This window comes from Lissotriton vulgaris, chromosome 10 (genome assembly GCF_964263255.1).
Source record: "Lissotriton vulgaris chromosome 10, aLisVul1.2, whole genome shotgun sequence".
Classification (NCBI taxonomy): Eukaryota; Metazoa; Chordata; class Amphibia; order Caudata; family Salamandridae; genus Lissotriton; species Lissotriton vulgaris.
In genome coordinates, this window is record NC_141698.1 from 133751314 (window position 1) to 133767305 (window position 15992).

General features: G+C 44.8%; 1 protein-coding gene across 1 annotated transcript in view; it reads right to left on the minus strand.

Annotated features, from left to right (window-relative positions):
• The window catches only part of SHMT1 (serine hydroxymethyltransferase 1), a 128267-nt gene that overhangs the window by 9897 nt on the left and 102378 nt on the right, over positions 1-15992 (minus strand). Inside the window, exon 11 of the mRNA XM_086940711.1 lies at positions 6248-6358. Within this exon, the coding sequence (XP_086796837.1) occupies positions 6248-6358 (111 nt within the window). The remainder of the gene's footprint in view (positions 1-6247; positions 6359-15992) is intronic.

Consider the following 15992-nt stretch of genomic DNA (forward strand, 5'->3'; position numbering starts at 1 on the left):
ACCTACAAGCGCTGTGAAGTAGAAGTGCAGATATAGGTCCAGGCAAATATTTTTCAAATGGATGAAAAAGACAAACAAAAAATGTCAGTGAAAGAGGACCAGGCTTCTCAAACGAAAAATGGAAGTGAAATCTTTTAGTCTAGCAGATTGCCCCTTTGTCCGATTAATAAAAGGGTGGAAAGTTCCTTCTTGCTCAAATGATTTACTTCCTTAATATGGAAGATATTGCACAATTCTCTTCAAAACAGAACACAATAGTAAGAACAGGAAAAAACTGCTTCTCTGCCAAAGATGCCAGTTCATGGGTTTGCTGACTTTTTAGTCCTTCACGAAAAGTGTACACACAATTGTTTCAAGGATTGGTGGGCAAAAATGGAGAACTTCCCTTCTACAATTTTCGGTTTGCAAGTTTAAGAAGCATTGCAAAGCCAATATGTCTAGTCTAGGAGTGCTATCTGCTTTGGCAATGTTTTGTAGACATGCTGTACAGAAGCGGATGCTTTGCAGTGTGGCTAAACCTAATTTAATAAAGTGTTATGCTGCAACTAGCGAAAATATGTTTTTTTTAAAGTGCATTAGCGCTGGATACATCATTGTTTTTTTGTTATAATTTTTAGCCAACCTGCCAAGCAGTCACAATGCTTTACAGCATAGTTACAAATGATTGACAAAGACGGCAGTACCCATGCTGTACAGCATGAAAACAAGCTTTTGCAATGCAATAGGTCTCGCATTTACATGAGTTTGAGCTATTGGCATTGTAAATGACAACGCCTTTTATTTATGTTTTGGTTTTTAGAACCTAAGTCTAAGGCATTGTCATTTACAATGCCAATAGGTTATACTCTTGCTAATGCGAGACCTATTGTGCTGAACTACAGTACGCGGGGTGGGGAGAAATACATCGATGCTGCTTTAGATGCACTCTAGGTGTTGGAAACGGATGATTCTACAAACTTTTTCAGGGCAGAGTCACAATCTGGTGAAGCAATGGAGAGAGGGAGTAATAAAAGCATCACCTCTATGGAAAAGAGTAAAGCGGAGCACGAAAAGCATACGAGAGTCAGAAGCACACAAGGGAGCAACAGAGGCCGGGGGGTGGGGGGGGGGTATTTAGCAGGGTGAGAGGCACACGAGCCACAAGAAAGAAAAAAACTGGAACACCCATGCCTTCTCATGCAGTGCTCAGCGAAAAATAGTTCCCTGAAAGCGAGCAGTGGAAGGCTATAACTCAGCTAATCAAAAGGATGGTGAAGAGGTCAAGCAGCAGGGGAGAGGCAAAGAAGAGGAAGGCAACCCGTTGAATAAGAAGCAGAAAATGAGTGTCCATGAAGTCAACCAATGTTAAGAAATGAATAGGATCTAAGCCCGTTGTAAATTGTGGGTAAGCCCACAACAGGTTTTTTTGCAACCAGCCTGGTAGGAGAAACTTCTTAAAAGTAGTGCACAAAGTTATGAATTTCAACCGCTCAGAAACAGAGAACCCAAAAGGAGAACATTGACCCACATAGGGAGGATGCACAGGAATATTTGACGGGATGAAGCAGTCATCTGAGCCTACCCACCCTCACCTTCCAAACTCCCATAAAATTGATCAAATTAGTCATGGTGTGACCCTCGGTCCGCAAAACAAAGTAGGATTAAGGGGGGGGGGAACATGGAAGTTTGCAATGCATTAAGCGGGAGCCACTTAGCTATTAAGCGTCACAAATTAAGCTATTCCTGCAATGGATTCCAGGTGCGAATGAGAATGTACCCATCACCGTGCCATAATTTCCCTACACTGATTGAACATGTTCGTCAGACTGGTCAGGTCCATGACAGGCCCTGCTCTCTTCTACCCCCAACCTGCTCACTGCACTCTGCCCGTCTGTAATCCCAAGCTTCTTCCCAACTGCCTTAGATGTGCGGGTATGCACAAAAGCATCAATCACCTTCCAGTGGGGTAGGAGACCGCTCCGGCAAGCACATGCTTCAACTACTGCACTGTGCACAAAGAAGTGATCCCTCCACGGAGCAGTGAGAGGAGAACTGAAGGGCGGTTTTCATGCTTACTCATTGTGTTTAGCCTGCAACAGCTCAATAAAATGAACATATACGATGGACGAGGTCAAAAAGGGAGGAGATGGGAAACAAAAGTCTAACTTGATAGCAAAGAGATAGAAACAACCAGCAGCATTCTACAAGGAGCATGGAAGATGCAGACTACTGCTGAATTGTGAACTTTTGAGGCACTGTGCATGGAGTTATAGTGTAAACTATCTGCCAAAGCAATTTTTTCTACTCGGGGGACGCTCTGAATTTATGGTAGATATGCTGAATATGGAATGGACGTAAGCTTCAGTGTGAGAGGAGGACGTGCTCAGAGGAAGCCAGGGTTCAGACAGGGGCTTTTACGTTGAGTCAGAGACTATCTTGGGGTCGCTGGCATGAAAGAGTACTACTGAAGCAGTCTGGAGTGCTGTAAAGCCAGCAGGAACAGATCCATGAAGCACAGCTGATGGCCTGAGCTCTGGGTGCCAACCCACGGCGGCACGTTGCTTTATTTATAGCACCAATTCTTGCAGAAGCAACAAGAGGCGCGTGCACAGTAGACGCACGTCAGCTCGGTGTGCCGCTGCCAGGTCTGGCTGCGCCGAGGCGGGGTCCAGATACTCCTTTCGGTAAGGGGCAAGACTAGCAGAAAGCTCTAGTGATGAGCCAGCAACGAGGGGCGCTCAGCCAATGACTCCCTAGCAGGGCGGAGGCCCGGAGGCGGCTGAAGGGCAGGTGCTACGGGACTGTATGGGATACCAAATACTGCTCGGGCTCAGACTCCATTGCTGCCGCTGTCCTGCCCCACCCGTGCACCGCAGCCGCCGCTCCCGCAGGCCGGAGCCGCAGAAAGTTAGCAGGCTGGAAGTTGTCAGCCTGTCCCTGCTCAGGAGCCCCTGGCCGCGCCGCCCCCCGCCTGCCCATCGGGTGCCGAGGACCGGCGCTCAGGAATGATTGTCCCCAACAGCAGCTACCCGGTGAGGAGCTGCTATCAGAAGCAGGTGAGAGGGAGACCCCGCAGGGGCCCATGCAGGAGCGGGCTCTGGAATCCACTCTAGTACAATTTTAAACAATGCAAGTATAAAGAGCTGCAGCTTTGTCTTATTTCCTTAATCCTCTACTCAGTCAGTGTATAATTTGATAGACACAACTAAACGTGCATGCCGTAGAACATGTACACCAGAACCTCTTGCAAATAATGCAGACTACTTAAAAGGTCAGCATTTCTATTCACTAGTAATCTAATTACCTCGACACAGGGTTGAACGAGGGACTACTGGTTTCCTATAAACCATTAACCTACTTTTTGTGGTCTTCATTGCACCACTGTCCAACTCATCAATAAGTATGGGATTTTCTGTAAACTAGGGACACAACCAACCATGTCATACCCTTCACCAAGGGCCAAAACTCACTATATCCTGATGGGCCCCACTTTTTTTTTAGATAGTGTAGGAAGGTGGATAGCGGACTATGGTTACCCCAGATTTTTTGCCTTGTGTTTAGCTGGGTTTCGACTTAGTTGGCCTGGTTCCCTGCTAATCAGGGCCCCAGGCTATCTGCTCTCTCTTTAAAATGGATTCCATGTACCCTAGGTGCATAACTAAATTGGCTTGGGTCACCTTAACAGCCCCTGTACAGTGCACTATAGGTGCCCAGGGCATAGGTGCATCCAAGGCCTACCAGGGGCTGCAGCATATCTTGCCACCCCTGGTTGGCTATCCAAATTGACACAACTGGCTGATCACTCAGCTGGGGCAAGGTGGTGTTATCACCCCTTGCTTAGATATAGTATACCTATATCTAAACCTATATCTGGACACATATATACCTATAAGTCACTCCTATGGCAGGCCTTAACAATCCTGGAGGCAGAGTGCTTGGTTTTATGTGAGATGGTGCTCTAGCATGAGCTGAGCCTGTCTGCAGCTGTCTGGACCAACTCCCTTAGCTGTTCCAGGATATTGCCATACCATATACTCTTAAGTGCATTATAATCCTCGCGGTTACTTGCTAACTTTGGTTTGGCTTTATCAAAACATGTCGTGTAAGGTGTTGTACGCTTTGGAATACTATCTCCTGGCCAGTCCTGGCGACGGGGGTAGCATTCCACAGGGTAGCATTCCACCTTTCTAGAGGGAGAAGACATGTTACTTTGCTAAAACGCGGTTAATCCTAACCAGAGCCTCAGCATCACAAAATGGATGCTGCTGCCACAGACACAAGTCGGACCTCCTACTGCTGACCGAAACTTGGCAGGGGAGGCCTGGACAATATGTTTCCTGTCGCAGGGAGGTGCTACCCCTCCCCAGACAGGAGATAGTGGATTGGGGCAGGGTTGGCTGAATGAAACTAGACACTGCCTGGGGAGCACAAGGCTTCCCATGCATAGTCCAGTTCAAACCGGTGCTGGGACCCTCCAGTCCCAGCTCTGGCGCGAAGCTGGACAAAGGGAAAGGGGTGTAACCAGCCCCTTCCTGGGTCCCACCCATAGGAGGGACCTAGCAGGTAATCCAGCCCCTTGATTTGGAATAAAGGTAGGAGCTGTGCCAACCCACATCAGATTATCCTGACTGAAACTTATAAAACGAAACTCTGGACCCTTCGACATCCCACTCGACGTGGAAGACTGAAGAATCTCCCTTGTGATCAAGGAGTGACCACCCTGTGCAAACAGGCACAATCCAGCGCCTCACCGTTTGTCGCTCGAGTTTCGGTGGGAACTGCAACAAAGCAGAGTTCGACAAGACCCAACGTTCCTGCCTTCCAACAGCCCGATCCACAGTCCCAGCAAGTCTGAAACCCGTGGAGGCGACCTGAAGCGTGGGGCCGGCCATCTTGGAAAAACTACGAAGTGCTGACCGTGCAGCTCCCGAGGCTCCCTCCACGCTGTGCATTGGGGTTTGAGAAGCCCCAGCCCGAGCATCTTTTGCACCAAAGCTCACCCCGCCACACTCTGAGTGCTGCGTGGGGCCCTTCTGGATCTTTCTGCTCGACGCGTTGGTCCGATCGCTTGCCCGTTGGCTAGTGGCCCCAGTACCGACGAACATTTGAATTTGCTCTGCCAGTCCAGTTGCTCTGGACTGGCCCTCGCTCCCCTGAAAATAGGCATCCGCTCTGACCTTCCTGGTCCGAGTAAGAAGCGAGGGTTGCGCTTGCCAAGGTTTGTTTGCTCCAATCCGGATGCCGACACCGCCGACAGAGAGAGCCTTCGTGGGACAGCTCGTGATCCACTCCTGGACATCCTCGGTGCCCCAGAGTCCACGTGGCAGCGGAGACAAGCTGTACGACATCCACCTGATTGCGCCATACATTGCCTGGTTCCTTCCTGGTGCCATCCTGGTCAATGCTGAGTGACCCAGACTCTGTCCCCTCTGCTTTCAGGTTCTCTACATCTTCGATCCTCCCTTGGATCGCACTGGACACTTCTCTTCTGCCCGCCTGCAGCATCTTCATCTCCAGGCTACATAGATCTGCTCGACGAAAGCCGACACGACCTTGCACCTGTGCACCCACTTCCTGTGGGTGAGGTAACTCTTGAACGCCGGTGCTCCTGTAGTAGTATACACCTCTAGTGTCCAAGTCTAAAGTTTGGTATTTCTAGTCCAGTCGGAAGACTCCTAAAACTGTAACTCGATAACTTTTACGCACCATTGACTTTGCATTGGTGCATGTGTGTGCTTTCAGCGCTGCACCCGATTCCCGCTGGCTTTTCCCGACTTCAGCATTGCTAGTCCCGATTAGTCCCAGCGATTCCTCAGGCCCTAGGCCTGACCACTGTTCGATTAATGATACTAATACCACTCATTTAGTATATGGTTTGAGTGGCCCCTGGCCTCATCCAAATTGTACAACTTTCATGTTTTTCTGTGCTTTTGTTTAAACGCTTGTGCTTCTATACTCATAAAGAGTACAGAGGATTATTCTGAGAATAAATACATATATTTTTATAATATACAACTTGTGTGGTGTCCTTTCATTTGATATTACAGGATTGTGATTGGTAAAACAGCTGGCTTCACATGCCCTGAGTTAAACCTTTAAGGCTGCTTAGTCCATGCTACCCTTAGGATAGCTTGTCTATAAGGTTGACTTACAACCATCACCATAACGGATTGTTTGGACTGATACAAGGTGCCCCTAGAATAGGAGACATCATATATCAGGCCAACTTCTCAGATAGCCTACCAGAAGGGAGCTATTCAATCATTACCTCGATGAATGAAATGAGCAACTTTCTTGAAATCCTCTTCAAGGAATCCCCGCGAGGTCAGAGCCGGCGATCCAAATCTCAGCCCACTGGGACGCAATGCACTTTTGTCACCTGCAGAAAAACGAAGTACATAAGTAAAATCTTGAATAAAAAAAAAGGAAAGAACGATAAGATGGAAACGACAAAAAATAATAAACAAACACCCTGAGCTCCACAGCAATTAATTAAGTCAGCCAAACTTTAATCCCAATAAAGGGGAAGCAAAGGATCAGTAATCACAAGATATGCTTAAGAGAAGCCAGAAAGCCTAACATTGTAGGGTGAACAATAAATGCTGTGAGATGGCGTGTATGTGAACCTAGAGTTGACCTCAGCACAGTAGTCAGAAGCCCGCATAACAGAGAACTTGGTAGGCTTCACTGGCACATAAAGAACCAATTTTGGGCTAATACAGCTTGCAAGCATTTAATGTGGCTTCCTTTAGCACTATATATTTTAGGATTAAACGTACAGAATACTTTATTTTTTCTTAAAATATGGGATGAAGCAAAGGTCTTACACTGAATTTTTACATAACCATAGCCTTTGAAGAAATGGTAACTATTTGCAGCAAATGCTTCGAATTTAAGAATAAACGCGGAGCAGAAAAGTGTAATTTCTACACAATATCAGTCTGTCTAATAACTGTTCTCTATTCAGTATTAATTAAAACAGAAATTGGTTGTGCAGTTTGGCACAGTCCCCAGAATTGCTGTATTTATACAACAAAACAGAAACCTTCACTTTTGGCACGTAAACAGTTTAATTCTTGCTTAAAAAAAGAATCAGGATGAGAAGAATTCTTTAACCAGGCTTTAAACACCAACACAAAGGCTCTTGCATTACATTATGCGACGAATGTTTGTTCATTTACTCTTATAGAAAAAAAGAGATCTTACATTTACATGACTAGAAATGTATTAAATACAATTTTAAAAAAATCTGTTAAATTTTAAAACACTGGTTTCAACTCTAAACTCTTATCTACCCCTCTGAGATACCAGGCGTCTTTTGAGGTACAAGGATGACAAATATTTGTCGACAGGGGAAAGAGCAGGGTAAAGAAACCTGAAACTCTTCTGTACCTGGTTTGGCATTAAATGTTGTAATCATTTAATTGTGTAACTATAGTAGTAAGATATCAAGCATTGATTTATTCTACAAATTAGCAACCTGTGGACAATCTTTGCGGTAAGGTAGAAGGGTTTGAGACTGAACTGCAGGTTGACTCCAGAAGCAGGATAAGCCATTGATAAAAGAGACAGTTTGAAAAAAACATGAGAATGATAGAAAAAAAACAAGCACAATGAAATCTCTTAGTTTTGGGAATTAATGAGAGAAAAGAGTGTCAAATATAAGATAATTTTTACGGCATTCAAAATAAAGGCCAACTTATTTTGTAATTATGTTTTGGTTAACTGGCGGACATAAATATTAACAGCTCAATGAGTGCCAGCATACCTACTACACGGATGAAAAAAACAAGGAGAATTTTGGGTCTTTTCCAGTTATTCTAAGCTAGAAAGTCTATTCAGGACAAATCAAAAATCGAACCCCAAACCCTTTTCATCATTAGATAAGAGTTTAAGATAATCCAAATAATGGCAATGCTGATGTTCTCGATGAACATATTTTATGACAATGGTGGCACTGCAATAGTAATGTTTCTTAGCAAGTTTGTAAGCCATACTGAATAATAGGCTATCTATCTTTCACTTTATCTCCAATACTGGAGCACTTCTGCATATGCTTGAGAATCCATAGGAAAAATAAGCAAAAAAGCCCTAAGCAGGCTCAAAGATACCTTTCATTATGCTGGTTTGTTTCTGCAGACTGAATACCTTGTCTTCGTCCACTTTAGTATAAGGGATAAAGCTCATGTGAACTTGCTAACGCTCAATTTGTGGGTGGCAGAGGACTAGGCAGGGTGGTTAGGTAAAATTAAATATGGTTTTGAGCAATTAGTGTGCTGGCAGATTTTTGTATTTTAATTTTCAAGGCATTTTTATATTATCGGATGCCAAAAAAAAAAGCATGCATATGAAGGTATGTCTGACAGTATTGACTCATAGAAAAAGTGGATGGAACTAATACCTACACTGCAAAATAGTTGGAGTTCCAGTGATAGATATTGGATAGACTGGCTCATATAAGAATGATCCTGATTTACTCTTCATTAAGCTTAACATTTCTGCCCCCAACAGAATTGTCGATTGACATTTATCACACTTAGCACATCAGAATATTAAAATGTAGGGAGTGCCTAACAGATATTTTCTATTAACGGTACTCCTTTTATCTTGGAAGGCTGAGTAGACCTATGATTACGTGTTCACACAAAGGGGGGCCTGAGGAGTTTTAATGGACCAGCGGGGGCACACTCTCCAGTTCAAAACACAAATACACCAAGTCCTCTGGTCCGACATAACATTGTGATCATCAAAATAAGGGAACATGCCTTGTGTGTGTGTGTGTGTGGGTTCTTTTATAAGGATGGTTTCCCTCACACACCAATGGTGTCATGCTTCATCCTGGAGGAGATTCTCCTCCCATCATGAAGCCTAGTCATGATGGGGGCTACAACCCCCTCTTTACGAGGGGGGAGCTCAGGGATGTTTTCAAGTATGGGGGGTATTACTAAAACTCAGTATTAGCAGATAGGAAAGGTGCAGTGCTGGTAAGTGGGTGACTAACCCTAGCTACAAGGTTAGCCTGATCAGCTTTATTCTTGCTACCTTGTGCTAGGGTTAAAAACAAATAGCGAAGAGTATGGCTGCAGACATTAGATGTAGTCTTACTGGCTAGTGATCAAACCTGTAATTATTCAAACCTGTGACCATGAAGTCAAACAGATTCAAGGAGCAGATGCATTAGTCCACTGAGCCACCAGATGAACAAGTTACTTACCTTCGGTAACACCTTATCCAGTAGAGACTATATCTGGCTGCAGATTCCTTACTTTAGAATTTCCCAGGCATCAGACTGGATCTGAAAGATTTTTCGTGAGCAGGACCTCTGCATGCCGGTATGTGGCATCGATGGGCTCTGCATGGGTCGTCTGCAGGACCTATATAGACGCCACCTAGGCATGCTGACGTCAGATACGTTTTACAACCATTCACGCCAGCAGCACAGAGCCATTAAGAACACCGACACTGGGACACTGGTGTGGATAAACTAGGTCAAAAATAAGGGAGAAGGGGAGTGGGGGGCGGGGGGGGGGGGGGGGGCGGGGGCTCGGGGGGCTAGGAAACAAAGGTCCAGTACATGGGTTCCGAAAGGAATCTTACAACAAGTGGGGGGGGGGGGGGGTACTGTTCTTATCAGGAAGCGAAGGGTGTAGGTTGGAGACTGAAACTGAAGTAGGAATCCTAAGGATTATTTCTTGGTGTCCCCTCACATCCCTAGGTATATCATGCTTCATCATTGGGCGTGCTCCTCGTAGGGCCGGCGCTGCAATGCCCCACAGGCTCCACGAAGGGTCACTTTAGCACAGATCTTTATAGTTTTGTGGTATGGTGAATGGTGAGACAATAAGGGCGTCCTAAAAGTCTGGGGTAGAGTGCAGGGCAATGTACAAGTGAGAGAAGGATAAAACTGTTAAAGAAATGCCAACAGGATATTGTAATATTATGGCTTCTTTGACAGGATTAAAAGACCTTATAATAGAGCAGGGCTGTTTTAGGTGTGTAATGCATCTAAGACGCCACAGAAAAAGTGCACATGGTCAGGTCGACATGTTTCGCCCTCTGAGCTTAAGCGCCGAATTAGAAAGCACAGATCCTGCAAATGTTGTATGCAGCATCAGGCAATGCTCCTTCGGCTCTGTGTAGATCACAATGGTGGGTGTTAGCATCAGGACTGCCGTCGGGGAAGGTCAAGGTGGTGCCACTGGTGCCAGTCTGGATCCAGGATCGGATCCAAGGGGGCCCACTTTTGCCTGGGCCAGAGCCGCCAGCGTGCAACCAGATGTGGCCTCCTCCGACCCCGCAGTGCCTGAAGGTGCACTACAGGGGTTGGGCTGGCCAAATAGGAGGCGCATGGCCGCATGAAACTAAGTTGGACAGGGGTCGCTTCGGCTCGGGGAAAGTAGGGGAGGTAAGGGGTCAGTGCAGGCTCTACCGCAGACCTAGACTTTGAATGCCTGCGCTCCCTCGTCATCCGACATGTGGGAAGAAGTCAATGACTTCAACTTTTTACTCTTCTTCATGTGCCTTTTACCTGAATGTCCAGAGAACTTAGAGTGGGACAAAGAAGACTTCAGCCTCCGTGAATGCTCCCTGGACCTCCCACGCAACCGGGACCTTGATTTTCGCAGTTGCATGCCAAGCCGCAATGAGCTTCAGGGATCGATGCCTTAAAGCCTTCGGGTTCATGGCGTGGCAATCAGAACATGACTGTCTCGTGTTCACGCTCCAAACACCACAGGCAGATAAACTATGGGTCCGTCACAGATATATCGGCCAGGGACAGACGCCGCAGGGCTTGAATCCGGTCTTGTTAGATGACATCACTAACACACAGAGGAAACAACTCAAAAATAGAAGACCCCCAGATATCAGTGTGACTTGGTTCCTTCTATATAGGTGAAGTGGATGGACGTGGAGCCAATCTATGCCACCTACTTGTGCGCAGGGGTACTTCTCACGAAAAATCAGCATATAACTTCCTCTCTCTCCAACCATCATCACCATCTACAGCTGCAGTTAAAGCGAGCACCTGGCTCACAGAGGTTCTCTGCGGTTCAGGTTTTCAGACAACTGTGATATCTTTGGTCAGCTGTCATTTCACGTAATTGCATCCATAGAGCAGCAGAAACAAATAAAAACCAACAGTTTGTGCGCATTAACATCCTACTGATCTTACATGTTCTGGGCGTCTGCTGCCCAGGCGACTGGTGCTGAAATTACTTCCAATATGAGCCTAATCAATGTAAGCTACAGTACCTACCACAAATACTATAGAGACCACCAATGTCTTGGCTTTCTACATCCATTTTGCTCACCCAGTGCCTTTTCTGTTTGGTGAATTCTAACTTCAAAAATGTAGAAATAAGACGTTGCTATACTGTAGAGTTTCCCCATCATATCTAAATAAAGAGATTTGACTAAGTGGCTAAATTAGTGTAGGTAGAACCCAGACATTACTTTTATGGCAAGACAGGAGGCTTTTTATTATGCATCTCTGTCTACTAGTAACTGTAGGTATATTCAATATAATGTGAGCAAATGTAATGTAAGAATTACAAATCTAGGTGTAAGGTTCGAATTATGTATACAGATTCTCCTCCAAACCGCATCTTGTGGGTTTCTCCTTATGCTCGAGATACTTTGGCTGCAACAAAAATGAGCTTCTGGTAGGAACTCCTCTGCTCTTCGGGGCTCAGTTTTCAGTACAACACAAACATTAAATGTGAGATACTCTTCCTATTCAGATTCTGAATGCACCAGAGAAGGAAAAAAGGATAGTTTTCCAACTCCTACACGGTAGAATGCCTAGGCATCTGCGTGGCCTAAGAAAAGGGGCCCAAACAACAGCGCCTCTGAAGAGTAGCTGCATATCATGTCTCAGGAATGCACTGGGAAATTTGCACACAAAAAACACGCAAGCTAATAGCTGGGTTTCCTTACTGGCAAATCAGAATAGTAAGGTTATTACAAAGGCGGCATTGTTCAACAGCCTCATCTTTAAGGATTCATGGCTACTAGGTAATTTGTTCAGCAACTGCCTTCCAGACATTTTAGTCACTCGCCATCTTGTGACCAAAATGATGACGCCTAACAAAGACCACGCTTGTAGTGACAGATCGTAAAAGTCCACGCCAATCACTTGCAAGCCCCATCCAATAAAGGGCATCATTTAGGAGTAGCCAGTTTCTGTGCAGCCACTTGGAACCCACGTGAACTGCTTCATGGACCCTTAAATGTAATCCTTCAGGCTACTGATTTAATAAGAGTGCCTTTAGTTGTTACAAGTTTACTAACTTTGTGGGGCACTCGTATATCATGTTCAGCAAGATGCTGCAGCCTCAAGTTTTTAATCTAGATCATATAGAGGGGCCTGAGGGGGCCAGAGGGGTGGGGGGTTGGTGATTGAATGACTAGATAAAATATAGCAGAGGTCATTAGGGGGAGCAGCATGAGAAGTCACTTCTGTTATCTCATACTTAAATTTGGTAAAATTACATCAACGTATGCAGTGGGAAACTGACAGCTGCACTAGATCGTGGCAATCTTAGGACCTTTGTGGTTGCCCTTGTAAGGATGCAAAGTGGTGGATCTTCTTAAATAAATATCACAGGCTCCCATTGATTTTTTTTTTTTAAACATAATTTTTATTGAGTTTACGTTTGCAGGAATATATACACATGCAACAAATGACACGCGCCGTGGCACATTGACTTCTCAAGTCAGTAGGGCATGGAGATGCGCGCATGTGGCTATCTGGACATGGATTGAAACTCCAGTTTTTTTTTTTTAAACAAACCATTACATCGCTAAAAGAATAAACATAGCCTCCCATTGATATGTTTATGATATTTTATCAGCAAGAGCCACTGGTCAAAGTGAATGTGAATTTGGTCAGTAATTACCAAACTATTACTATCCTGGTTCAAAACTATGAGCTACGGCACATTAGCACATTTCCAATCTCTTATTTACAGTAATAACTTCTCCACTTGGAATAACAATCTCACGTGCCATTTTACCCAGCCTGGCTTAAGAATGCAAGCACAAAAAAGGACAGTGAAATTTCCATGCACTCATTTATTCTATAACCCTATTCAAGAACACATTTGGTCAGCAACAGGATCAACATCTCCACATCCACCTAAACACCTAAACACCTCTTCTGCTCAGCACACTGGTTTCCCATCTCCTCTTGTCTAATAGCTACAAGTGAATGTGACCTCCTTCTGGGTCCTGATACCACTCCTTCGCTACGCCGGTTCTGTATGGAGAACATTTGCCCTCTGAGTACCTGCAGCACCTTTCTTGCTAAAACTGTCCAGCTCAAACTGGGGAATGCAATATATATTCTACCAAATCTCCATTGTAACTTCCACCTGTACCACAGACTCGCTGACATTGTTGACGAACCACTGCTCAGTGAGTAAGGAATCACATATTCTGATATTTCAAGCCATGTAGTCTTTACGCCATGCAAGGTGCTTATATAGTTTTCCTGTCAACATTCTGTAGGATTGAAGACATTTCCCTCTTTATTCCTTCCAGTTTTGTACACAAATAAAGTATCCTTAAACAGGCTCACAGTAGAGGGCACTATCCGATAAGGGTTAAAGCTTTTTTGAACCTCCCAGATACCTTTTGTATATAGCATGTGTAACCTCAACAAACCAATTACTCACAAATCTATCCCCCATTCCTGCATTCTGCAATGGAGGAAAATTCAAGAGTGGACTTTCTCTCAGACACTCCAACTATGCAGATACTGTTCCGCGAGGTACCGATAGCGACTAAGCTTTCAAAGCAGGTTAAGAACATTACAAGACACTCAGGTGGTTTCCTGTACGGTACACTGGTACATTTCTCTTAGTGGGAACAGAAGTCCCATTGCAGTACTGAATCCGAACACCTAAGTATTCCACATCCTGTGGCATTTCAGCAGATTACTAAATCTTGGAAGGATGCCTCAACCGTTTCCTTTCAGGCTTGGTGGTATGGTGTTTGCTTCAATCACAGACTGGATAGAGCTTATGTAAATCCCATTACACTCGCCATTAAACGTGATTTACTGTGGTTCCCGATTACTACCTTTTTGGATAAATCTGAGCAATCTCGTCCAACTCATACCCCTTCCATTGAGAAGGTACCCAAACCTCCATGATATGTTTTTCTTAATATTTCATTACTTGCTGTTAATAACCACTTCTTTTTATTATAGAAGATTTTTCTTGGAAGCTTTACATTGATGTATGCCATTTATATTTTCCTTTTCTTCTCATTTTCCTCCTCTTCCTATTTTTTTCTTCCTTTTCTTTTTCTGATCTTTCCGTCTTATATTGCAGTGCATATTTCTAGCTTGATTGCATTTTACTCAATATTGACGGTGTATTGTACTTTTCTCTTATGCAAACTTATTCTTCAATAACATTTCTTTAAAACTTAAAAAAGAAAAAAGTATTCCACATCCAGGCAGTCATTCAGGGAACACGTGGTATTTATCATCCTCGGTCTTAAGTGCCAAAATTCATCCGCTCTCTCAATATCTGGCAGTGTCAAGTAGAGACAGGACAATGCGTTTGTGGGCTAGACTGCACCACCTCTCAATAGGATACAAGGGATAGACTTGGCTTCGCGTCACAGTACTGTATGTGGATTACCTCGGACACATCCATTGCAGTCCTCATGAAACGAGTGGATCCTGGAGTTTCCAATCTTGGTCGATAAGGGACAGAAAGCTTTTCTGTGACTCTGCTTTCTAGTATCTACTCCTCGAAGGCCTCTTCTACCCAGATTAATTATATTACTGACAGTAGCCTTGTTCAACAGCTTGGCTTCATCTCTTCCAATTAACTCGCTCAGCAGCCTAAGCACCTTGAACTAATGGGAACACTCTTCTTTCCGACTGTGCCCATCTACATAATGAGTCCAAATGACATAACCATCACAAGAATGCAACCTACTATTTAACTCCCGCAACTGGTTCTATGTCGGAATATCAAGAACAAAAATCTTGTAGCAGAAGTACCATAGACCAAAATATCGACATTCTTTACATATTATGTTAAGTACAGAAACATCGACAATATACACAGTATGAAATTAGCCAGTACAAAAATATAGTATTAAAAAAATAAACGTTCCCACTATATTTTTTGTAAAATAGCTTTTAAAAAAAGAAAGGTTAAAAACGATTTAAAAAAAATATTTGTAATTAATACGATTTTAAACAACGTGGGGGTGGGGTGATGGAAAATCAAAGATGGTGGACTCGAGACAGAGCTTCTCGTTTGATCCCCGAACCCATGCAAATGCCAGGGGTTCAACCCCTGGGGATGACGTCACAATGGAGCAGAGGACAAAATAATTTGTGCATGGGTCGAGGCGGATCACAGCTACTAGGACCCTGTTCCAATTCCAAGAGGAGAGGCCTACAATGACTGCCGCCCAGTGAGATTGCCACCTTTTCAGTGCTAGAAAACTTCTACGAGGTGGCTAAGTGGTGAGGTGGACGAGATCTCTCTTTCCCAAATGAGGTCTTTTCCCAGACGTCCAATCTGCCAGGGAGAGTTACCTGCAACAGACCAGGGGCTGACTAAGCTCTAGGATAATCTGCTGCCCATCCCGCGTGACCTGTTGGATCATGGCGATTGCTCGCGAGAGAAAGGCGCAGGTTTGTGATCTCTTGAGCACCCAGGGAGGTGTGTCCACAACTCACCTTGCCAAGAGCAGAGTCAACTGGTGGGAGGGAAGTCTCACCCCCAGTTGAGACCGCCCGAAAAGCTAGCCACCTAAGTGATGCACTCGGACTCAGAAGAGGCAGCGGAAATCAGACAGGCCAGAGGGCTGGCTCTTGCTCAGGCACAAACCACGTTCTCATGCTGGACTGTCCCAGGGGAAGAAGCAAACACTGGAGCAGAGATGACCAGGGCTCTCAAACAATGCAAGCTAGGCACGCATAATAGCAAATAGCATAAATACAGTGATGCACCACCTGGGTTTATGTCAACAAAACCGGCTTA